At 37.2% G+C, this 24915-nt stretch overlaps 1 protein-coding gene across 1 annotated transcript in view; it reads left to right on the top strand.

The window, feature by feature from the left end:
* Positions 1-3424: 3424 nt before the first annotated feature.
* LOC308400483 (SR-related and CTD-associated factor 4-like) overlaps positions 3425-24915 on the top strand; it is a 29775-nt gene continuing 8284 nt past the window's right edge. Inside the window, exons 1-16 of the mRNA XM_080888216.1 lie at positions 3425-3652; positions 5302-5385; positions 6041-6085; positions 6185-6346; positions 6443-6560; positions 7279-7412; positions 7527-7673; positions 7992-8065; positions 11026-11113; positions 11312-11395; positions 11536-11615; positions 13485-13654; positions 14215-14315; positions 14410-14523; positions 14638-14794; positions 14882-14973. Of these exons, the coding sequence (XP_080744342.1) occupies positions 3623-3652; positions 5302-5385; positions 6041-6085; positions 6185-6346; positions 6443-6560; positions 7279-7412; positions 7527-7673; positions 7992-8065; positions 11026-11113; positions 11312-11395; positions 11536-11615; positions 13485-13654; positions 14215-14315; positions 14410-14523; positions 14638-14794; positions 14882-14973 (1680 nt within the window). The 5' untranslated portion in view covers positions 3425-3622. The remainder of the gene's footprint in view (positions 3653-5301; positions 5386-6040; positions 6086-6184; positions 6347-6442; positions 6561-7278; positions 7413-7526; positions 7674-7991; positions 8066-11025; positions 11114-11311; positions 11396-11535; positions 11616-13484; positions 13655-14214; positions 14316-14409; positions 14524-14637; positions 14795-14881; positions 14974-24915) is intronic.

The raw sequence follows: 24915 nt of genomic DNA, 5'->3' as shown, positions 1-24915 counted from the left end.
AAATAAGACATCTAAGATTTTTGTTCATATTTTTATGTAGAGTACTGTCCCAAAGTCTTGGGCCACCCCTACACGTCTTCATATTTTGCTTGCAAGGAATCAGAAATCTAGTAATTTTTAGTCATGTTCATGCAAAACGGGAAAAAAACAACAAATGACGTGACGCAGGACCTGTGAGATGCATTTAAACCTTCAGTTTTGTTCATCTACTGCTCACCAAGACCTTTAGAAATAGTCTCAGTGGAAGGGTTGCTGGCAAGAAGCCATTCTTAAGGAAGGAAAATGAAGTGAAAAGGCTGAGGTGTGACAAGTTACACAAGAACTCCTGAAAATCGGTGGCAAAGGGTCTTATGGTGTGATAAATCCAAATGTAAAATTTTTCATTCAAACCATTGTGGAAATGTATGGAGGAGGTACAACAGTGGGTGTCTATAGCCTTTTTTTTTTTTTAAGTGGAGGCTCTGTCATGGTTTGGGGCTGCCTTTCAGTCTGTGGTATTTGACATCTTGTCATTAACACAGTAAAGTATTTTTAGAGTTTGATTGGCAACAACTTCATTTTTCAGCATGACAATGATCCCAAAACACTGAAAAAACACAATGAAAGTTGTGGATTGATTTGGACCTCAATGAAGAGCTTTAAATGTTCTTCAAGAAGCTTGGAGAACCATTCCTGAAGAATTCTTAAAGAAACTACAAAAAGTCAGTCATACAAAAGGCGACTTTAAAACTTGTTAGAACTATACAAAGTCTGTTTTGCCTTGTATACCGTATGTCCCTGTATGTTTACATGCTCCCATTTACCTAGTAAAATGCAAAGAAATGAGAGGTGGCTCAGAACTTTTCCAAAGTACTGTATGTACAAATTTTGAGCAGAAAGTTTTGGGACTAAAATGAAAATGGAAGGAGCAAAGCTGCCTAATATACTCTCGCTGTCCTTGTTCTTATGCACACACACACACACACACACACACACACACACACACACACACACAGTGGTTTAAAGCTCAAAGCAGCTGTTACGTAACATTTTTTTAATGGTTAAGGAAGCCTTGAACTTTGCAGTGATCTTGCGAGATGTTAAGAATGATGGTCACTTCTTCTCATTTTAAATTTCATTAGTGCTGTTGCACCTTATCATCACATTTTGAATTTGAGTCCATCCCCTCCGTTTTTCACTATGTTCACATAAAGATCGAGTCTCTAGTGAATTAGTTGACGTGTGATTCCTGCAAAGACAACAAGACAATTTTAAGTATGAGCAGCCCTTTAGGGATTACGCATATTGAAACGCATATACATGTTTCAGTTAGAAAACGCACTTTAAAGGCATTAAAGGCAATTGACCTTTATACTTACTTTGGTAGGTTTCCACTGCGAGACAGTAGATTCAAAGTGAGAAAAAGACATGCCACAAAGGTAATGACGACTACCCAAAATATTATAACAACGGAATCTGGGAGGAGAATAGAAAATGTGTTATCTTCGTGTAATAAAAGCAAGACAGAACAATTATGTAAAGCGTTAAAATAAACAACTTACATTTATAGTACTTTAACTTTCTCTCATCCACAATCACGGGATCCAGGTAATCATAATAGTATTCATATATAATCCCGCTGGTAGAGTTCTCCATTCCAGCCATCTGAGAGGGAACGTGTTACTGTCTCATTCACAAAAATCAGCTAAAGAAAATAATAGCCATTTACTGCTATTTCTACCATGAATCGTCTTAGAGGAATATCCGTGAAATCCTCACCCGCGTGTGTGTTTAGCGATTCAAGTCCAGCTGTTTCTTCTGTCAGTACTACTCGTTTTGTATTTTAAAGGCTGGATGCAGTTTGCAGGTTTGGTCACAAGGGGGCAACATAAAGCCATTCAAGAAATGCGGCATTCTGGTTCTGCGCTCGATGTTTTTAAGTTCCATGCACTTTATATTTTACCTATAAATGTAATTGCTATAAGACACAGGTGTCGAACTCCAGGCCTCAAGGGCCGGTGTCCTGCAGGTTTTAGATGTGGCCTTGATGCAACACAGCTGATTTAAATGTCTAAATTACCTCCTCAACATGTCTTGAAGTTCTCCAGAGGCCTGGTAATGAACTAATCATTTGATTCAGGTGTGCTGACCCAGGGTGAGATCTAAAACCTGAAGGACACCGGCCCTCGAGGACTGGAGTTTGACACCCCTGCTATAAGAGATTTTGTGGATTTTATTCTTCAGACACCCCCATCGGGTGGGGGGCGTGGGGCGCCAGCAGGAATTAATGGGATCTCATGGAGCTCTAACCCAGCAATTGAATTTTCATTGTGTTTTCAGATACTATACACTTAGAATTTTAGATTCGAATTAGTTTTTGTTTTTTTTAGGGACGTTACAGCATCATGAGTCACTTTACGATATCCGACATTTTAGTTTCAGGCATGAAGCTAGCTTCATTGAATTTGTAACAGCAGCCTCCTCTTTAAACAAACCAGTCCCTTCTTATCAAATCGTGCACTTTTCTGTCGTTGGTTTAATTCAATTCTAATGTCTCGTTATCGAATAGGTGCCATCAAGGAAAGGCATATAGTCGTAAATCCAGAACTCGTCATAAGACTGTAAGAATTAGCAACACGCTTGATGAGATAAATCGATAAGCAAAAGAAAATTCCCTAAAAGAAAAAAATAGCTCCACGGTGTCTTTTATTTCACACAACATTGATACGGTATTAACCAAAATAAAATGTGTCTCGCTCATTTCAGCCGCTTAACTCCATGTCATGAGCGCCACCTGCTGTGCTTCGTGCTGAATTACAAACAACTTCTTGATTGGCTCTGGTCTTTATAAAATCATTGGAAATTAAAAAAAAAAATCAGTATACTAGATACTATTTTTAACAGTTTGCTAATAAGTACATATAATTCCATCTTTATTTTAGTTATGTTAAAAAATAGGAGCAGACATGCTGAAATATGTAGAGTACACAGGGACTTAAAGAACCCAGCTCTAATAAGTCGTGCTGAACTTATGACACTGGAAATTGTTTGATTGTGGACAGTTGTTCTCGTCTATAAAGGGCACTAGGTATTCACACTGACAGTTTTGGGCACATGGTCGTCATTCCAAAGGTTTGCCCATAAACTGCGACTTATCTAAAGCCGGGCCAAAAGTGCATTACCCCACAAGACAGGTTGTGGGAATTTCACCTGTTACAGTTGTCACTTCTCATCGTCTACTGTGGATTCAGTCATAAATTCCCTATGAACAGTTTAACTCAGAACAATACTCATTTTGCCTTTGCATGATAGGTCCGAAAATCAGTTAATTTTAGTAAAATGCTTCCAAAAGTCATCCAAACGATTTTTGTAGAAACATACGGAGACGCCAAATTTTCCGATAACTGTGAAGGCAGCATTACCTCGTGACATCACAGGCGCTGTCTACAGGGTGGAACCGTTAAGCTAGCAGCAGTTTTTAGCTTAGCTGAGCTTTGGTTAGTCCACGTCGAAAGGAAAATAAAGCTTCCCGATGCTCGTGGTTGTTATGCTATAGTTAGGTGAAGCTGCGCGTGGTTATGGTCAAGGTAAAGTAATCAAATATAAAGACTAGTCAGTTGGCTTTCAACATTAACCAGTCGTTATGGATGCAGTGAACGCCTTCAACATGGAGGTAAAGTTTTTTCATGTTTTACTTAAGTCCCACGAGCCAAAAGCAAATATAATGCCAGAGCTAACGAATGCCAATTATTTTCTTATTTGACACTTAATATTAGTGGTTATTATTTATTTACCATGGGGACAATGCCAGCTTAGTGTCCAGTTGCAACGTAAACATTGTATCTGCTAAGCATTAGCTTAACTGTAGTTTGATGCTAGTACGTTAATCCTAGACGGCCTTTGAGTAATCATGTAGCTTAATTATTAACTTAGCCCTACTCTACTTTATTTATAAAGATGCACAGGCCATCAATGATTGTTGTAGGGACATACGCCACTTTTGTAGAATTAGTGAAATACAGCTGTCGTTAACACATTAGCCTAAAGGTGTTCGGATATTTACTTTTGCTTCCAACGAGTTAAGCAAGCAAAGCTTTTCATAAAGGCTACTGGATTATTTAATGTTTTGTATACTTGAAGTGTGTTTATTATCGGCTCACTTAAGTAACACTTTTGAGTTGTGTATTCTTTAAATTTGTTGCAGCTTTAGAAAACTCAAGTGGCCGTTTATGTGATGTCTTGCATATTGTTGTGTCAGCGTTGGTTTGTTGGTGAAAATTAAGTATTATACTAAATTAAGTACTATACTAAAGCATAGATATGATTAAAGAGTATTAATAAATAAAATTTAACAATACACAGTCATGTTGGAGTAAACTTTCTGTACAAAAAAGATACTGAACTCTTTACATTAATGTAAAAACTGTAAAAAAGAAAAAAAGATCAGCACAATTTCATAGATGGGAATAATTTTGTAAAATTTTAAAAAGCTACAGACCTGAAGCCAATGTTAGAGAAAGTCTTGTGCTGTCTGTCCAGTAAGTGGTGCAGAGGTTAGTCTACAGAGGATTTAAATATGATCATTTGATTGACTGCTGTGTCAGCACTAACATCACTATCTGCTCAGAAAGTCCTACTGCCAGATTCACTCACACTATGGTCAGGGAAGTGTGAGTCTGGCATTGTCTCTGTGAAAAAGTTATATTACACTCATTGTTGTCTCTGGGTTTTAATCACCTCATCAAGCTTGTATTTATTTTATTGTCCCTGGACCTCACATTTACCATGATGATAGCTTAAGCAGACCTGATATTTCATTCTCTGAGCTCTCCGCTTAGATCAAATCCTGTAACCTTGCTGTCACCATGAGGACGACAGTCTTCACTTTGCTCAGTAGAATAACTAGTGTGATCAGCTGGTAAAGATTCTCCATTGTTAACAGTACACTGAGAAGAAACCCCAAAAGTAGATTTGCAAAACTTGACTTGACTAGACTTCCATAAAAGGAAAATCAACTGTATCACTTTATATCCAAATAAATTAAAAAAGCAAATATAAGAGAACTGCTGTAACAAGCTGCCACTTATCACAGCACCAGAGGGGAAAATATAAATTTTCAAACTTTTACTAAAGACTTTTTTTTTGTTTTTTTGTTTTAGTTTTGAGGTTTTCCTGTTACTGAATGGTCTATTTGTTGCTACATTTGATTATTATTTTGTCCTTTTGTTTTATAAAGGACACCACATATCTAGTATAATTGAATGCCAGTTTCTCTTTTAAAATGAACTAATTTTACATTTTTCCTCTTTCATTACCTCTTAGTTGTTCTCCATGATTGACATGAAGCCGCCAATATCCCGTGCTAAAATGATGTCTGTAACAAAATCAGCCATCAAGGCTATCAAGGTAAAGTGAATTTTATTGTTGGATACCATCATGCATAATGAGCAAATATTTAGAAAAAAACCCAAGGTTGTGGTTCTTACACAAAGAAACTTAACAAACAAACACTGTAGGTTTATGTGTATTAACTTTCTGATTTTTATTTTTTTATATTTTTTTTAAACAAAATGCTTCAGTTGTGTGTGGTAATTAATGATAATCATAATATCTTAAGTGTAGAGACTTTATATACACACATGTATATCTCTATTAGTCTATATCTGTGCCTGTGTGTGTGAATAATAATAGTAATAATGATATTAATAAAAACATCAGGCAATCACTATGAGCAAACGGTTTTGTCATAGGTCTGGGGAGGTGAATATTATTATTCCACATATATTTTAAGCATATTGAGTTTTCTACTTTACCCTATCAGAAGTTTTGCTCTTGGCAAAATGAGGTGTCACTTGTTTTGGGTTTTTTTTTGTTTTTGTTTTTGAAGCTTCAGCTGAGAAGAGTAGTTGAAGTGTTTGATGACTCTTTCGACTGATTACAGAAATCATGCAGTAAATGAGAATTTTTTTTTTTTTTAGCACAAAACAGCATGTTTTTATTTGTCTTATGCTACCATTTTGATAGTCATCCTGTGACTGAAATATTTTTTTTGTCTCATTAGCTTTACAAACACGTTGTCCAGATTGTTGAAAAGTTCATTAAGAAGGTATGTATTATTCAGCCGTTTAATCTTTACTATGTTGCCAAGTTTAGATAAAAGTGCATTTTACAGTTGCGGACTGTAATTTCTTTTGTTTCTTTTCAGTGCAAGCCTGAGTTAAAAGTTCCTGGTTTATATGTGGTTGATTCCATTGTTCGCCAATCACGCCATCAGTTTGGTGTTGACAAGGATGTATTTGGTCCAAGATTCTTGAAAAACTTCACAGAGACCTTTCAAAACCTTTATCGCTGCCCAGAGGATGACAAGGTACTTTGTGTTTCAAGTAATTTATATAAGTACAATAAATGCTTTAAAAAGAATCTCATAGATTCCCCCCCCCCCCCCCCCCCCCCTTTTTTTCAGACTAAAATTGTCCGTGTCCTTAACCTGTGGCAGAAGAATGGTGTGTTTGACATGGACATCCTTCAGCCTCTAATGGATATGGCAAATGGTGTTATTGCACCTCGCCCTGCTGTGGAAGGTAGTAGAACTGGTAGTGGAACTTTGGGCAGTGTTTTTAACTATCTGAGAGTAAATTATGTTGTAATTAGGGAGGGGGGAATTCCTAAGAATTTAGCGATTCCAGTTCAGTTATCGATATCACTTATCAATTCAATTACTTATTGATTCTCCTTGGGTGCTAATTCTCTCTGTTTTGAGGGTCACCACTATCGCTAAGCAACATTTTAATTAATTGCATGCTTTGTCAAACAACTGTGCACGTTGGAGTCATTTCCCTGCTTTGTGGTGATCATTTTTGGGGTCATTACTCAAAAAAGTAAGTCTGGCTACTGGCCCGAGGTCAGCATTCATTGCCCAGCCCTTTAACATCACTCTTTGTTCTTGGCTAGCTTAACGTTAGCATGTTGTCTGTCTAGGTGGTTTCAGTTGTTTCTGTCTTGTATGCAGTTTACTGTTGAATTTTTGTCTTTTTGAGCAATAAAAATAAAGGTAATGGCCACATCCATGCTACAGACTACACTGCTATTTTCCTCTCCTGGTACTGGAAAAAATAAATTAATAAATCCAAACTGAAATCTGGTGATTGTAGCAGAAGTGCAAGTGTAACCAATATGTGGAATTGTTAGGCAAGCAGAATAACATTCAAAGAAATTAAGTTATTGGGAACCAATTCTCACTTCCTATCCCTAGTATTAATTCATCATGCAGACACAAGCTGTTTTATTGTATCTGAACAGTTCCTACTGAGCCCCAACCAGAGACACGGCCTCCTGTCAGTAATGTTCCAGTCATGCCTACAGTCCCCCAGCTACCCAGTCCTGATGCCTTAGCTGCTGTGGCACAGCTGTTTCAGTCTCCACATGGTCAGGAGGTAAGTAATAATGTGGTTTATGTCCTCCAGCAGTTTAACTAATGTTGTGTTAGGTCTAAATGGCCCCTGTTGTTTTGTTTGTTTGTTTTTTTGTTTTCCTTTTTTTCTTTCTAGTTGCAGAGGATGCTCCAGAACATCCAGCAGGCAGATAAGACCCTAGCAGCCACCACTGAAAACAACATACCAAAACAGCCTCAGATCCCACTGGCCCAGCTCAACGCATACAGTGCACACACTGAAAAGAAAAGCTCATTAGCTGAGGTACTGCCACAGCTCTCATTTACATAATTGTTTAATAAATACAAGCGGTTGGCATTTCAACCAAAGACACAATGGGCCTTGTTTTCCTAAATTCTATACAAAACTTTTTGATGGCTGCAGTCGACTTTGCATATTTGTCCCATTTGTACAGCACCATCTAATCTCACCATGTTATATGGATTTTATTGGTGTGATATAACCTGCTTGTTAGTGTTCATTTCCACTTTTGTTGTTTAATGGTGGTTGGTAAACAGCTTTAGGGTAGACAAAAAGGAGTTGTGTCCCTATCCTCAAAACATTTTGTATATTTTTCTCCAGAAACTTCTTGACCGATTTGACTATGATGATGAACCTGAAGACACAATGGCTACTGAGGGCAACATTCACTCACAGTGAGTTTCTGAAAATGTACTCGTGCTTTTACACATGTGTGTAGGGCTGGGTATCATCACTGATTTCTATAACTGATTAAATTCTGATTTACAAGATCCTGATTCGATTTGATTCAATTCCGTTTTGACTCCGTCAGAAATATTATAATTATTTATCAGTAAATATCCATATATTTTTATATCCATTTATAAAATCTATGTATAAAAACAAAGCTGACACTTGTGAGACTTCATCAGAGGTGTAAGCATCACAGCAGATGCCTTTGTGTCAAAGTAACTGAGGAAAGTATTAAGGAGATTTTGCTGCCGTAGCTTTTTATAGAAGTTAACCCCCTTAAAAATATTCTTCAGTAGATCAAAAACTGAAGAAAACCATGAACCAATAGATGAACATTACCTGATGCTGCTGAAGTGAAGCAGAGCAAAGTTAGAGGTTTTATTAGAGACATAGCTAAGTGTTTTGTGGTTTGGTACAATTTGTAAAAGTTGAAATTTCTTCGGTATTGAACAGCAGATATTAGGCTTTCTTGTCGGAGGTCATTTTTTGGAAAAACAAAACAAAAACCAGCAGCTGACAGCACTGTACTCAACGGTAGACTGGTGTGTAATATGCAAGCAAATAATGCAGAAAATAGAGATTTCTGATTGGACACTGGCTGAAAGAAATAAGAATTAAAGTAAGAGCGAATTCATGACAATGCTTATCAAATGTGAAGCGTAGTTTTGATATTCTTTTTCTGCTGGTTCAATGAATTTTAGTTGGAGAGTGACGAAACCTGCAGCTTCAGAATCTGTGAGATGTTGTCTTCAGTAGAGCAGGGCGATATGGCCAAAAATATTTATCACGATATATATTTGAAAATTTGCGATAACGATATAACCGACGATATAATTGATGCGAGACAAAATACAACTCCACAACATTACTAGCGCAAAAAGACAACCTTCCATTTATTTTCACTTAAACAAGAAGCTGGTTTTTATGTACATTAAAGCTTTATAAAAATGTAACAGTGCAAATGCAAATTCCTTGCTGAAAGTTTAACCAAAAGGCATTTCCAGTAGAAATGGGCTGACATATCCTGAGCATAACCATGTATAATATCCACTGAAGTTAAAAAGAGGTGCTTTGCAACATTAAACTGCAGTGTGCAGTACGCATTTTTCGGACCATAAGGTGCACGGGATTATAAGGCACATTAAGCGAAACAAAGCAGTCAGATAAATCAAACTTTATTAAACTCATTCTTCTTGCTTCCTCCACTTCTGTACCATTGATTCATTAATGTTGAATTCTCTGGCAGCTGCTCTATTCCCATGTTGTTGCAGTATATTAATGACTAACCTCGTATTGTGGATGGATTATCTCAGTTGTTCTCCTGACTGAAGTTTGGTCCGTTTACAGTATCCTGCCATGCGATTGCATTTGTCTCTAACCATGAAGAACCTTCACGTTAACTTTTATAAGTGGAAAAGTGTTAGTGTTCGTCCTCCAGCTTCACTGTTTATGTTATGCTAACATAGCTGTGTCGCTAGCGATCACGTAGCACATCATTATATACCAGCTAGCCCAACTTCAGTAACCCTACAAACGTCAATGCTGTTTAGTTTCCTGTCTTCATTTATGTTGGAAGTGATAGCAGAGATGCACGTTTGATTTTTTTCAGAAATCTCTCAGTCAGAACATGCTATATCATGCTTAGGTAACTAGCGAAACTAGCGAGCTAACTTCCGCTAGCTTCCTGCTAACTTCTAACTCCGTTAAATGTAATAACTTTTGTTTTCATGGATGCCTGGAAGTTAAACTTTATAGTTACACCTGGTAAAGCAGCAATGCTGATCGTTTTATTAAAGATGAAAGAATTTAGACAGTTTTTAACTCTCAGTGATGCTGCAGTGTTGTTTGACCTGAAGATACGGAGTTTAGGACCCAGATTACTCCCAGATTTAAGAGGATCTTAGTCCGACAAATATGACAATAACAACGGCCGCTTGCATGTTCTGCAAAAAAATGTGCTTTGTCGTGTATCTGACGGACAAACACCAAACCAGTTCCACATCACTGAAGTTGCACCATTTTTACAAACCAATTCTGGTTCATCTGTTTCACTCAACAATCGGCCATGTGCGTATGAAAACAAAGGCACTGCGCATGCGCGTTTTACTCCCATTCTATCGCGATATTTCATTTTCCTATCGTTGCCTAACATTATACCGGTATTACCGCCCTAGTCTTCAGCACCCGGCATGTCCGCGTACATGCCGTCGGGTGAATGCTCCGTGCTTTGTGTTGAGATATTTGTGCGGAAATGGTTTAAGCGTAGTGGGCTATGTTGCTTGTTTTGACTTAAAAGGTTGTGCTTTATTTGCACATTTTATCACTCCCCTCAACATTATCCACACATGCTATATATCTGTGTATGCATGTGTGACTACAGCACACGGTCTGTGGTTGCATCCTACTGAGTAGCAGAGCCTGAGCGCTGAGAGTAATCTTGTGGTTGACCAGTATTAGCCAAATAGGAAGAGACAAAACACAGTGCATTGCAGTGAATATCAGAAATTGAAAATGAAAGCACTTTTACTTTGATACTTGCTCAAGTGAGTGTGTGAATTAATGGTATAGGGAGGAGCACGCTGACCACACTGTTGTTCAACTAGTGTCCACCAAAACTGTCACTCATAATGCTATAGTTTATACAGCTGAAGTTGCCCATTACTCTTGTAAATTAAAATGTACTTGTGCACCACTGAATCAGAGCACACAACACAAAAGTTAAAACTAAAAATCCCATGTTGAATGTAGATGTTTTTGATCATGTTATTGACTGGTTTATGTGTTATGTGTAAGTGTCTGTAGTCAAAAAATGCCTATGATCACAGTTAGGTTAAGTGTTGTTTTACTTTAGTACATTTACCACATGTGTTTGTAATATGGAGTGTGTATTTTGTCATAACAGACCTGAAAATGTGATGAACCAGTTTCTTGGTCTGGGGCCCAACACAGATATTAATCAGCGTATGATGAGTCAGACTGAGGATATAAAGGTACCCGTCTATAACAGTTTTATATGATTACTTTTCTGCCTCTCAGACGTTTTCTCTTCATATTCTTGCAAATATATCAAATTGCTTTTTTTTCCCCCTCTGTCATGCTAAACAAAATTTTTTGTTTGGTGATTTTTATTTTTAAGATTTATTTTTTTTAACACTTCCTTTTCTGGGGCTGTCTCTTTGTCGATCCAGCACAGTGGTGGAATGAGTCAAACTGAGCATCATATGATTCCAGATGGATATCAGTCCACAAATGAGGTTTACTCTCGATCCCAGGTAAGCATTTGTCTTGAACGTAAACTTTTTGTTTCACACGTACTTTGTCATAGTTAGTGGTAGGAACATTTCTATTTTGGCCTATGCTATGAACTGTGGAAAATAAACAAAAAACCTGTCTTGTTGTCATTCTCCTAAAGGGAAGTTCAAGAGAAGATTTATCTATGAGGCGGGAAGGCAGGCACAGAGGCCATGGGAGAAGATCCAGATCTGGTTCCAGGTAGGTTTGGGCGATATGGCCTAAAATCCATATCGCGGTATAATTTGAAGCATGTGCGGTAACGATATATATCTTGATATATTCTTTTCTTCTGTATAACGTATTTTACACGCAGAAATCTGTCAAAAATGTTTTCGTACGACTTTGGTAAGCTACGAAGCCGCACTGCTTGATGGATTGTCGGAGCATTACGGCTGCCATAGTCAGGAGCCTCGCGGAGTAATCTGGGTCCAAAACGCCGTCTGCTTCAGGTCCCAAAGTCAAACGAACACTGCAGCATCACTGAGAGTTAAAAGCTGTCTAAACTCTTCATCTTTAATAAAATGATCAGCGCTGCTGCTTTACCAAGTGTAACAATTAAGTTTAACATCCTGGCATCCATGAAAACAGAATTTATTAAATTCAACAGAGTTAGAAGTTATCAGGAAGTTAGTTTCCACCTAAACATGATATACCATGTTCTGACCGAGAGATTTCTGAAAAAATTCAAACGTACAGCTCTGCTATCACTTCCAACATATATGAAGACAGAAAACTAAACAGCAATGGCTTCTGTAGGGTTACTGAAGTTGGACTAGCTGGTATATACTGATGTCCTACGTGATCGCTAGCAAAACAACTATGTTAGCATGACATTAGCACAGTGAAGCTAACCTTTTTCCACTCGATAAAAGTTAACATGAGGGTTTCTGGTGGCTAAGGACAAATGCAATCACATGGCAGGATGCTATAAACGGACCAAACTTCAGTTAGGAGAACAACTGAGATAATCCATCCACAATACGAGGTTAGTCTCTAATATACTGCAACAACATGGGAATAGAGCAGCTGCAAGAGAATTCAGCATTAATGAATCAATGGTATGGAAGTGGAGGTAGCGCAGTTTTTGGCTTTCCCCATATTCCAAAACTGATTCGCCTCTTCACTTTTACTGTCGCCTGGCATAATTTGCAACCGCTGCAATGCTTTCGACCAAAAGAGGCGCAGCTTGATGCCACCATCAACATGCGGTATGGTCAAAATCTCTACCGTTGGCCAAATTTATATCGTTTCTACCATATACCGTTTATACCGCCCACCCCTAGTTCCAGGTAACCACTTTGCTCATCAGTTAAAATTGTGCAAATTGATTTTTGAGAGTTGTGTATTTCAGTGTTCATAGAGTGACACAAGAATAAAGCCCTAAAACTGAAAGGTTGTGTTTTTATGCTGCGGGTGCCCTCATTTCAAAGTCAGTGAATTTATTTGCCTAATTTTTCCGGTCAATGCCAAGGTTTAGACAAAAATATTTGGGGTGAAGTAGAAGAAAGAATTTTCTCTTGGCTACCTCTGAATAGTTTTTCTCATTCCTTGAAAAAAATGCTACATCTTGTGTCAAAATATAATTGTGTTTGGGTCAGAGTCCATAGAATACTCCAAATCTGTCTTGTTTTACATGTATACGAGTCATGATTCATGAGACAGTGGTTTATATAGCCTAACATCAGTATTTTACATCCAAAGCCATAGACTGTTATTTTTGGAGATGGTGAGAAAGCCTATGGAAAAGTCTTTTTGTGTAGGAAACAAGGTCAATACTAACTTTAGGCTATCCCTGCCAAAATCAGAAAGCCATTGCTGTATTACTCCTTTAAACATGTGTTACAGTTACCAAAATTCTAAATAAATGTAAATATTTTTCGTATTATAGTGGACCAGGAAAGTATTTAATAACCTCAATGCATTATTGAGCACAAATTACAAGCAGTGAAGTCCCAAAACACTCTGGTCATCTTGTCATTTCTTTCCATCTGAAAAGAGTTGTTTTCGCCTGGGGAATTGGATTATTTTTGAAACAGTGTTCACTGGTTTTATTCTTTTGTATTTCAGATCTCCAAGGAGAAGAAGATCAAGATCTTCATCTCGCTCAAGAAGGTCAAGGCGTTCCCTCTCCCGAGAACAGCGCTGGAGATCTCATTCTCAGGATAGGAGTGAAAGAGAGAAGGACAGAGAGCGCAGACAAAAAGGTCTTTCCAGCATAAAGAGTCAGACGCTCAGTGGTATGTACTCAAACCAATAAACACGACTAAATGTCACAGATGATGGCGTGCATAAAGCTCCAGGAATCACTACTCAGTTTCACTTGCAGCTACTGTATCAACTTGTCTAAACCAGAAGAGAGAAGCCGATTTAATTTAAGAGATTCAAATGTGCAGTATCTTTAAACTCCATAAAGCTTTATATTCACTGCAGACAAAGTGAAAGTTTAAGGTGACATTTTGATTATTTTATGTGAGCTCAGTGGGATATTTTTTTTACTTATTCATTTATTTTGGTGAAGTGTATTTTGTAATGGGGATTATTTTCTTGTACATCAGAACACCTAATGAACTTCTTTATATAGTAGTAGTCTATAGTAGTGGTTTACTAGGGTATGTATTGTAATTTTCTTAGAATAATTTCTTTTGTATAAATTCATCTTTACAAAATCTGTGGCTTCAGGAGTCATGAGTTATATAAGTCAATACATTTTAGAGCTAAGTGTGAACTCTTGCTTAAAAAAAAAATCTAAAAGCCTGGATCTTTAATGTAATTAGTTATTCTGTCTTTTTGCTTATAGTTTGCAGTACTACACTTTGGGTTGGACAGTTAGACAAGAAAACCCAGCAGTCTGATGTAATGTCTCTTTTGGAAGAGTTTGGGCAGATTGAGTCCATCAATGTAAGTTTGGACAATTCATGTCAGAGATGCTTATAAACATTATTGATTTACTCAAGCTTCAATGATCTTAATGCATTTCACCTTTTGTGTCCAGATGATTCCTCCAAGGGGTTGTGCCTATATTGTTATGGTTCACAGGCAAGATGCCTACACAGCCTTGAACAAACTCAGTAGGGGGTCATACAAAGTCAATCAGAAACCAGTTAAGGTATGCAATGTTTTTAATTTCCATTTGTGTATTAGTTTTGTAGTAGGTTTTTTTTTTTTTTTGTTGTTAGTGTTATTTGATAACTTTATTATACCAAACATCATTCTTCCCTAGATTGCTTGGGCCTTGAATAAAGGTATAAAACCTGCTCACAAAAAGTTCTGGGATGTGGAGCGAGGAGTTACCTACATCCCCTGGAATAAAGTCAAAGTTGAGGAGTTGCAGAGCTATTGCGAAGGTGGTATGCTGGATGTAGAAACACTAAATCCAGGTAAACAATTAGCCATTATTTGAGTTTCAGCAAAATTCACCTGCTGCAAGAATATACAAACTTTGTACTTTTTTTGTTTGTTTGCAGAGTGGAATATTACCAAAGACATCAACAATCAGGCAGCTGTTAATGGAGTGTTGGAAAGTGTACCAGATGGAATCGTCTCTGCTCATGTTCAGGTAATGCTAATTGCAGTCCTTAAACACCTTTTAATACTACAAGTGTTCTTTTTATGGGTTTAATGGTCTTAAAGAAAGACTTAACAATCTTTCTTGTGAAAGCTGTAAAGCTAATAAATTTTTGTTGAACAATGAGTAGTGGAGCCTATCTGAATCATCCTCTTTGTCGTCTTTTAAAAAGTCACATCACTGCGTTGAAGATTTAATAAATTATTTAAGAGAAGGCAGAATATTAAAGAAACATGTTTCACATTTCTTTCATTTCTAAGTTCTGCTCAGTGTGTTAAAGCATTTATAATGACTTTCACCATGAGAATGGGATACAGCTGGCTGGGTGGAGTTGTGTAATGCAACCAGCTGATGTTGGGAGAATGCAGACATCATCGCTGCCCCTGCTACTGCACACAGGTGTAAGAGGAAGGAGGAAAGGAAATGGAAAAAATATGAAATGAAAACATTTGTTAAAATATCAAAAAGATGAGAGAAAAAACTAAGAATTAGTATGTTGCTGTGCATTGCTACATTGTGTGTAGGTCAAAACATACTTTTTTAAGGAGCACTTAAAGATCTTTAGGGGTGTGATTAAAAATGTATGAGATGTTTTTCTTAAATGACCAGATTGAGGACAATTTCGGTTGTTTGATCGTTTGGCAGCACAAGGGAGACCAAGAACCAGCTGGCATTGAAAACTGGTTTAGAAAACACTGGCTGTGTCCTTCAGGTTTACTGTAGTGTTGTGGTGTAGCAAATATACAATAACAATACACAACACAAGATAATTACCTTCCAGTGGTGATTGTGTCTATGTGCAGAATGTAAAGTGCAGTTTTTGAGCACTTCAGGAATGTAAATGGTGAGGAAATAGACAGTGAAAGCAAAATATGTACAACATAAACATGCTGGAGTACATCACAGACTTGTGCTTATTTCTGGTAAAATCACAACTGGTGGGCTGAAGGTCAGATGGTACCATGCACAAATACCAGGGAAAAAGTGCTTATCAGCTTTGTTCTCAGTGGTGAGACTGCTACTCTGGCATACATTTTGCCAATAACCTGTAAAGGAAATAAATGTAAATGCAACTTGTTAGTTGTGTTTAAAAGAAATTTGTAGTAAGCTTACACTTTAGCCCTTGTTTTAAATCTGCATGCACAAAGTTGAGCTTCGAGAAGGGAATAAACATTATCATGTGTTTATGCTTCAGGCATCTGCATCCTACAGTTACCATGGTTTTTACTCTTTTTTTTATATGCACAGTTTTGTTTCATGAAGGTGAAAAAGCAGTGTAATGTGTTTATGCTTGAGTTATGCTTCAGGCCTCTGTAAGCTTTAGTTACCATTTTGATTCTTATGCAAAACGTTTTTTGTCAAGTTATCCATAGATACTTTAGAACAGCGGTCCCCAACCCCCGGGCCATGAACTGGTACCGGTCCGTGAGTCGTTAGGTACTGGGCCGTGGGAGTTGAGGCGCGGGTGTGAAATTTATGGTTTTTATCGGTTTTTATCTTTTTTTTTTTTTTTTTTTTATCATTAACTCGGTTTCCCTGGGTCTTTTCACGTGTGTTATGAATAAATCCTGTTTTGTATTGGTTTTTTTTATACTGGTACTGGTTTTATTTTGTTGTCTTTATCCCCGACACCTTACGTGAAAATATTGTCGGACATAAACAGGTCCATGGCACAAAAAAGGTTGGGGACCGCTGCTTTAGTCTCCAAACTGGCCTTTTTTTGGGAACGTCAAAGCCATACCCATAAAAATACAATTTGATAATTCTACAAAATAAGTTACAACTGGCACACATAACAGATCTATTCATTTGGTGGCATATAATTTAAAAACATAAATGCAGGGAGAAAACTGTTATAATAGCATTTTTAGTGATTATTACCTTTACCATATTATTACCTTTGCCAAAATCATTTCACTGGGAACCACTTGGTTTCTCTGCTGAGAGAGAGCAGGGCCAGCTACCTTCAGCCCACAGTAAAGTTTACAAGAATGCAGCGGTTTTTCTGCATAGGGACTTTATTTTAGCTTGCACTAGTCATATTAGTTTAACATGTGTGCTGTGGCTGTATAAAACATACCAGTATGGAAGGGAGGAGTCAAAAAGATCACTTATGTATATGTTCATTATTGTTGAGCAGGTTTTCTGATAAGTAATATAAGTTTGTTTTTGGCTCTAGAAAAACTTTAAAATAACATTTGTTCTCTGCAGTCTGTGGGTGAGACAGAAGTTATATCTTTGATAACTGCGTCATTGTCACTGTGGTTGTGTTACACATGTGTTGATCAGACAGAATTAAGCTTCTTAGGTTAAATTTGTAAATACAAACCACTTAAATACAAACTACTCACCTTCATGCTTCTGAATGCATTTTATCATTTATACACATCTATCCTTTGTTTAATTGTAGGCTTTTGCAAAACATGGTGGTCTCAATAAAGGATCTCTTTCCTGTCTAAATAGGACAGGACAAAAACACAGTTATTGCAGGTTAACATGCACTCATGAAAACTAATTATACATATTGTCAAAGGACTACAATGTTCAGGATGACTGAGAACCTTCGCAGACATAATTATACATATTAGTTTTCCATGTTTGTGAATAATTCCCCTGAAAGCCAACACATTGATCCATATTGCAGTTAAAAGGGGAGCTGTTCTGTTTGTTTACCCCTGCAACTGTAAGTGTTTGTTAAAACGGACTAATCTAAAGCCATTGTCGCACACAGAGGATGTATTTGAGCTTTTATAGGCATTACTTCCTGTAGCTGTGTGAGAATGAACAGATCCAACGTGGTCAAATCAGACCAAACGCTCTTTTATGTGTTACGTTCTTAATATAAGACCCTATTGTGACCATGTGAGAATATAGCAAGGTCTATTCTATATAGTTTAAATTCATAAGTAACCTGTGGATGACCCACCTCCTGCATGTTCTGCTCAGGTAGTCTTTGCCTAAACCAGACTGAGCACTACAGTTAGTGAGAATGCTTTTACCATTTTTCACTAGGTATCCTACACATAGGGAAAGGGCAGCTGTAGGTACCAGCATGTTGTCAGGGTAGGAATATATTATAATCTTGTATAGTCAAAGAATACATGTTAAACTTTCATGGGAAGGGGAATAGTTTGAGGCATAATCAGTAGAGATCATATACTGACCTTTGGCAGTCTTACTAAAGAAATTCTCGTATTTCTGTTTTAAATGAATTTCAGACTATTTACTCTCTGCATCCAAAAAATCTGCATGTCCACAATTCAGATAGGCTCCTCTACTGGTAGGCCTTACATTCAGCAGTGCTTATCTTAAATTCTTCTTTCTGTCTTGAAATATGCTTGCACCTTAACTCAATAATCTTGTACTGTATCATATAACTTATTCCAATAAAATGGGAATCATACAATCTTTTAATTATTGTGGTGTGTGTAGAGGGAAATATTCCTGTTATCCTTTCTCTGTTTCAGTATTCAAGCTGTGCTTTTCAGAATGTGTGCTGGGCAAATTTATTAGTAATTGTGTAACTTTTACTTATTACAAAAATCACGAGTTAATCATTGATCAGTGCTTGAATTACAAAAATATATGAAAAATATGGGTTGGAGTGGGTGTGAATTTTAACATATAACCAAGTAAAAAAAAAAGTAAATAGTTTTCATGAAAGTATAGACAATAATATAAAAGAGTGAGTCTCACGTTTAATCACGATTTTTATTATTTTTTTTTTAATAAACCTAAAAGTAACATTTAAGTCCTCCTGACTCTAAGAACCTAAAGCTACAAGCTAAAATAGGCTTTCTAGCACCTCACTTGGAAGAAAAGTTCGAATTGACTATGCGTGACTGTTGGCTGCTGGTGGGACTTAAAGTCCAAGTGGGAAGAGGAATATCAAAGTGGGAGACAAGGTAAGCCGACAGCAACTGTAGCAAACTGGCCAATTTTTGAGTATTGGAAACATGATTTTGTTTGTTTGTTCATTTCTTTGTTTTTACGCTATTACCCAATTCTTCAAGATCTTGATCTTAACGGAGTTAGTCTCACCCCACATACAGTCAAATAACATTAACCTCTAAGAATTTATCTTTGAGGAGCAGCTGAACTTATTTTAATAATACAGCAGGTTTGAGGGTCACATATAACTCCAACTAAATCTCTGCTGGACTTGGAACATGGATCAATTATGAAAGGGAAAAACTCCTTAATGCCTACCAACAATAAAACCATTTCTCTTAGTCTGGTTAGGTGGGTAGGTATGAATTAATCACAGGTTTCTTGTATGAAACTATCTGTTTTGATAGTGTTGTCTTTGCCCATTTCCTACTGAAACAACTGTTTTTATGCCATCCTCTGACTGATGCTGAATAATGACTGACTGTCCTCACCACCAGATTATATTAATAAAGGCTATTTGCTTGATGGCCAGATGTCAAGCTGTCTTGCAAGTAGTCATTGCAGTAGTTTGCACGCTGAACCACATTATGCCAAAGGATATAAAATGGATGCAGAGAAAAATTTCAGTCAGTGAAGGAACTTGACAGACCATGTTGGTCGTTTTGACAGACCGTGATACCTACAGGTATCACCATTTAATCCTTCTCAAGGCGATAATAAAAAATAATCCAAACATGCCTTAAAGTCACTTAAATGCTTTACAACTATACCTTTGTTACATTCAATGTATGCAAATTTGTGACTATACAAATTTGACCCTGCTTTTCCCTCATCCATTTGCATGTAGCCTCTCACTTTCTTGCTGCATCTCCAATAGAAAACGCCGGCCCACACTCTGGTCCGTACTTTGTTTTTGTTCAATTAGAGAGAGCGGTCTCGAAAACTGACCAGTCAGGTCTTTTAACCAGTTTTTCTTCACCTCCACTTGATGCGTTTCTGATGTGAACAGGCACATGAGATGAGCACAGTAAACACATAAATGTTGAAACAGAAAAGAACAAAATTTCACACTGAGATGAAGTGAATGCTTATAAACCACATGAGTCTTTTTCTGGACTTCTTCATTAAACAAATGATTTGCTGCTAGTGTTGTTTAAAATAGTTGTGGTCACTAGCCTTGAGAAGTTATACCCACCGCACTAGTTGGGGGATTAGTTTATGTATGTGATCTTTAAATGCTGTCATTACTAATCCTGCAGCATCTGCAGAATACTGCAGCAAAAATACTCATGTTGTTGACTACTTGTTTCGCTAATGACATCTTCCCTCTGCCTGAACTGTAAGATCATACAAAAATATTTTACCAACTTATTATTTCTTTGAAGTTCTGTGGCAATAATCCTGCACGTCGAAATAATGTCCATCCAAAGTCTGTTTGAATGGCTTTTGGGAAAGTTTCACTTTGGATGATATACATGGCAACCATGTGAGTCATGTAGACCTGAAGTGATTTTGTCTTTTGGAGTTAACCTCTTTATATAAATGTTTGGTCTTCCTCTGTGCTCTGCTTGGGAAAGTCAGAAGAAGTTGTGATTATTGCAGGAGTATACAAACCACATGTTTTGAATACTGAGTACAAACTGAAGAAACCTTTTCAGAAAAAAACTTCTGTTAAAAAAGAAACTGCATTCCGTAACATCATCCGACTAAAATAACTGAGTATCTGAGAAAAAATACTGACAAAATACTAGAAACTTATACAAAATACCGATTGTTTCCTATGTATGTAATACCTCTCAGCATTGATGTCTTGACATTGTCTTGACATGAGTACATCACAGGATGCACCGGCAATCTTTTTTTCATACACTGATAGACTTCAGCTGTCCAGAGAAGCTGCAGTTTTACAGTTTTCTCCTTGGATCGGCACATCCCAGCTACGTTTACTGGCTCTTCCGTCTGTACATCATGTCACCTGGGAGGTATGAGCGTCAAATGAAGTCAAATAACATGAAGCAGTAAGTGTTGACTGACTCTGTGGAGTTTTGATGTCAGCCAACATCAAGAGCAGCAGCAGCAGGAGAGAAGTGGTCGAGGAAGAGACATTGGAAAGGAGGACACAGAGCTAAACAGTGCCAGGTAGAAAATGTATGCACCAAACATGCAATTGAATCAAAGATTGACATGCTCAACACAGTGTGGTTGGCTTGTCAGCAAATCATTCCAGCTTCTGCATCTTATTAATGAGGAAACAAGCCTTGGAGCTCGTGGCTTGTGTCATTTTCAGCCTTTACACTTTTGTCACTTCACAGAAGTTTGATGGACCGAGCTTTGTTGGGGAAAAAAATCTGTAGAAGTAGAAGAAATATTTTGCATCATAACACCCTGTGAATGTTCTGTTTTTTTCTTTTAAAGGTTAAAGTCCTGCTCTGCTTAATGGCAAATATTACTATTGTTTTAAGCAGAGTGTCTCAATAGAAGCCCAAAAAATTCAAACCAACTCACATAAACATGTTGATTAATTACTACTTATTTTTAATCATCAGTTATAGCTCTCATAATGCATTATTCACTATTGACAAATAACCATAGAATATTTAAAAAACAGACATTCTTACGCAATGTTTCACAGACATTATAAAAGATGTTTCTTTTATTACATTTGGAAAAGGCAAAAACTATAAAGACCAAAACTGTTCTTACTCTGGTAAAGACGCATCAAAATGATGAAAATACCTAAAGTAACAAGAAACAATCAGTTAACTCATAGGTCATCCAGACTGTTGACACAGTTTAACTTCTGTTATAGTGTGGCAATCCACGGGCAACAAAAACATTTTAACAGCACAAAGTGAACAGCATTTTTATGTAAATTACCTTAAACTTCTATATGGTATTGTTTTCATTTTTCTGAGTAACCTTTTTCTACAACTTGCCATGACCATTAAGGATATGTTATCTGGGGTGGGGGGTGTTTTGTGTAGTAGTTAACACATTAACCTTACACGTGAAGGGAGGAGACCAAAACCTAGCCTCAGGGGATAACAAGCTAGTGTACTTCTTGGGTTGGGCCCAAGCTCCAAAAAATAGAGTAATAGGGTTGTGTCAGGAAGGGCAACCTGCGTGAAATGTGTCCCACATTAAACTTGGGGTTTCATCTGATTTCACAAATTCTTGAGGAAAAAAGAAAGTAGCTGAATGTACATGTATTTATTTAATTTTATTTATTTAGTATTAAACATGTTTTTTGTTTGTTAAAAAAACAGGTCTTTTAAAATTTCATATATCTCTTTTTAGGGATCCAACTATGTGTGTTCAAAGTTCATTTCCATTCTAAAATATTAAACTGATTAAAATGCACAGTATTTAGAGGCATGCATTTCAGGTTCTGCTAGTTCAGCATTCATTAACTTGTGTTATGAAAAATATATGCAGTGTTGTTTCAGTCATATTGAAATGAGGTGAAATTTCAAGAAAAGAGGGGATTCTTCGGTTACATCGAGTAATACAAGAATGATCTAGATCCATGTTTGAAGAACATCAGGCTCACATGAGTCTCCACAAAGGTAAGGGTCATAACAATTATTTTTGGATGTGCTTCGCACCCTGATGATGCCATGGGATTGTTGGAAGATGATGGAAATTTTCATCATAATAAAATGGCTCTTTGAATATTTGTCCTTAAAAAAGAGAAGAATCCTAAATTGTCGGTTCTTAAGTTCCGTTTATTGTAGGTTATCTCGCTACTGTCTTTTCACAAGTCTTCTAAGTAGCACAATAGGCAAAGACCAAATGAATTATTTTGATTGAAAGCATTGAGTTGACACTCATCAAGGATCAGAGCTTGATCAAACAGCTTATGCCTGGCTCCGTGCCTCATGGGGCTTCCTCTGTGGGAATAGCCTGCAGGAAACATGAAGCAGTTGTTATACTCTGCTGATGGAGTGAAACACCAGGGTAAGAGCAGACCATTATGTTGCTACCCAGTTATAACTTATCAAGTCTGTTTTTTCCATGCCAATAGCCATATGTTTTGTTTTTTTTTGGGGGGGGGTCTTTTCAACAATACACTTTTTTTCTTTGTATATATTGTACTGAAATGAAAGAAATCTTGAGGGGGAAATGAAACTAGACATTTTAAAAAAGTTTTTTTTACGTTTGGCTAGTGCAGAATTCACATGACTTAATAGATTAATTTGATCAGCTCTTATCAGTAAATTTCATCATCTGCCAAAGGCTGATAGCTGTGTCCGGAAGGCTAACACATACTTTCTAGACAAACGTGCTGGGCCACCTGAATATTACAACTATTGGAGCTGGAACACCATAACTCGAAACTCCCAGCACACAGTGTTAGTACTGATATTCATGCCACGTGAGGTTTAAAATTGGAGTCATTGAGTCAGCAACAAGTCAACTGTTGGTGATTTTTACACACTATGCGGCTCAAACCCATGGTAACCCCATCTGAATTTTGTGGCTTAATTGCTGTGGTTCATAAATGTTTCCATTTTACAGTGAAACCACTTACAGTTGATGGTGAAATATCTGGGAAGGGCCCCTATGACAGTACCATGCTTGAGTTCCACAAACTCTTTTAAACGGCCCATTCTTTCACAAATGTTTGTAAAGGCAAACTGCATGGCTGCATGCTTGATTTTATACTATGGCAATTGGACTAATTTCAAAGATTTAAGAGACGTGACAGAAAATTTTGAACATATAGTGTATTGGTCACAGCAGCAGGGAGTTAAATTATACATTCCTGCCCCAGGTAGTTATTTGTAAAAATTTAAGAAAAGGTAGATGTGGCAATGTTGGAAAAACTTACTATACTCTTGCCCCCTTCAGTGCCTTGACCATTTAAACTTCAGACTTCAGTGTGGAAAAATCCTCCCTTTGGTTCCCTCCAATGGCAGTATCAAACTATGCAGTATTGCAGACAGAAATGTACACCACTGTGGAGTCTCAATTTGGCTTTTCAGTAAAATTATAAGTATTAAACCCTGGTGACTGCTGTCCAGATTAAATGTAGCTTTTTTTCAGCATTCCTTTGTCTTGCCTGAAGAAACAAATCAGCTTTTTACCTAAGATTAAAACTGCTAATCTTAAATCAAGTGATGGTAGTTTAGGCTGAATGTAGAATGGGTATGTCCTTCATCGGAGGGCCACAAGGTGTATGCGAACAATGTTACATTTCCTACACGCTGTGACTTCAGATAAATGCTTACATTGTTAAAAAGTTGTGAATGATTTGGAATTACTGGGATATAAACTCAATTATTTATTAAATTATTTATAAAATGTGATCTGACATCCAAACTCTCAACACAGAAGCTCTTTTTTTAAAGTTATTTTTTTCCTAAACACTCTTAGTCCAGATTTGGAAAACGTAAGTGAACTCTTCACTTAGTCAGAATTATTTTGGCTCACAGCCTCCATCAGACACAGTGTGTACATTGGTAAGAAGAATTTTTGTTTCCTTACAATCTACAAAACTTAGTGTTCATCAGTATTTCTGTGTGTTTCAGTGGCTCCCACTGCATCCATGCCCTGTAGCACAGCAGCCCCATGCCATTCATCATGTTTCGCAGTTGGAATGAGGCTATGAAGTTGATGTGTGGGCTTCCCCCCCCCCCCCCCCCCCCCCCTCTACAGAAAAATATTATTAATACCTACCGTCATCTGTTATATATCATTATCTGGAAAGTGTGAATGCTGCTCTTGGTGAGATTTTTGCAGGCCACCCACTGTGCCTTTATTTATAGGGAGGGACTACAACCTACACTTCTCCCATTTTAAGTGTCTTTTGGAGAAGTTGGCAGCACAGGTATTGAAATAATTTTTTTCAGCCTGCAATTTGAATTATTATTTAGTATGCTCAGTAAAGATATGAGAAGTACAACTGTGGTTACTAATTTACTGTTACTTTTAGTTATTAGTTTAGTCAGATTCTTTTTCAATAATTGTGATTAGGCTCAAGATCAGATCACATTTCATGAGTAATCAATGGAGATATTACAATATTCCAAATGCTTTGCA

This window comes from Rhamphochromis sp. 'chilingali' (assembly GCF_963969265.1).
Source record: "Rhamphochromis sp. 'chilingali' genome assembly, chromosome: 8".
In the NCBI taxonomy this organism is placed as follows: domain Eukaryota; kingdom Metazoa; phylum Chordata; class Actinopteri; order Cichliformes; family Cichlidae; genus Rhamphochromis; species Rhamphochromis sp. 'chilingali'.
Note: the sequence above shows the minus strand (reverse complement) of the source record. Positions and strands in the feature narration are given on the sequence as shown.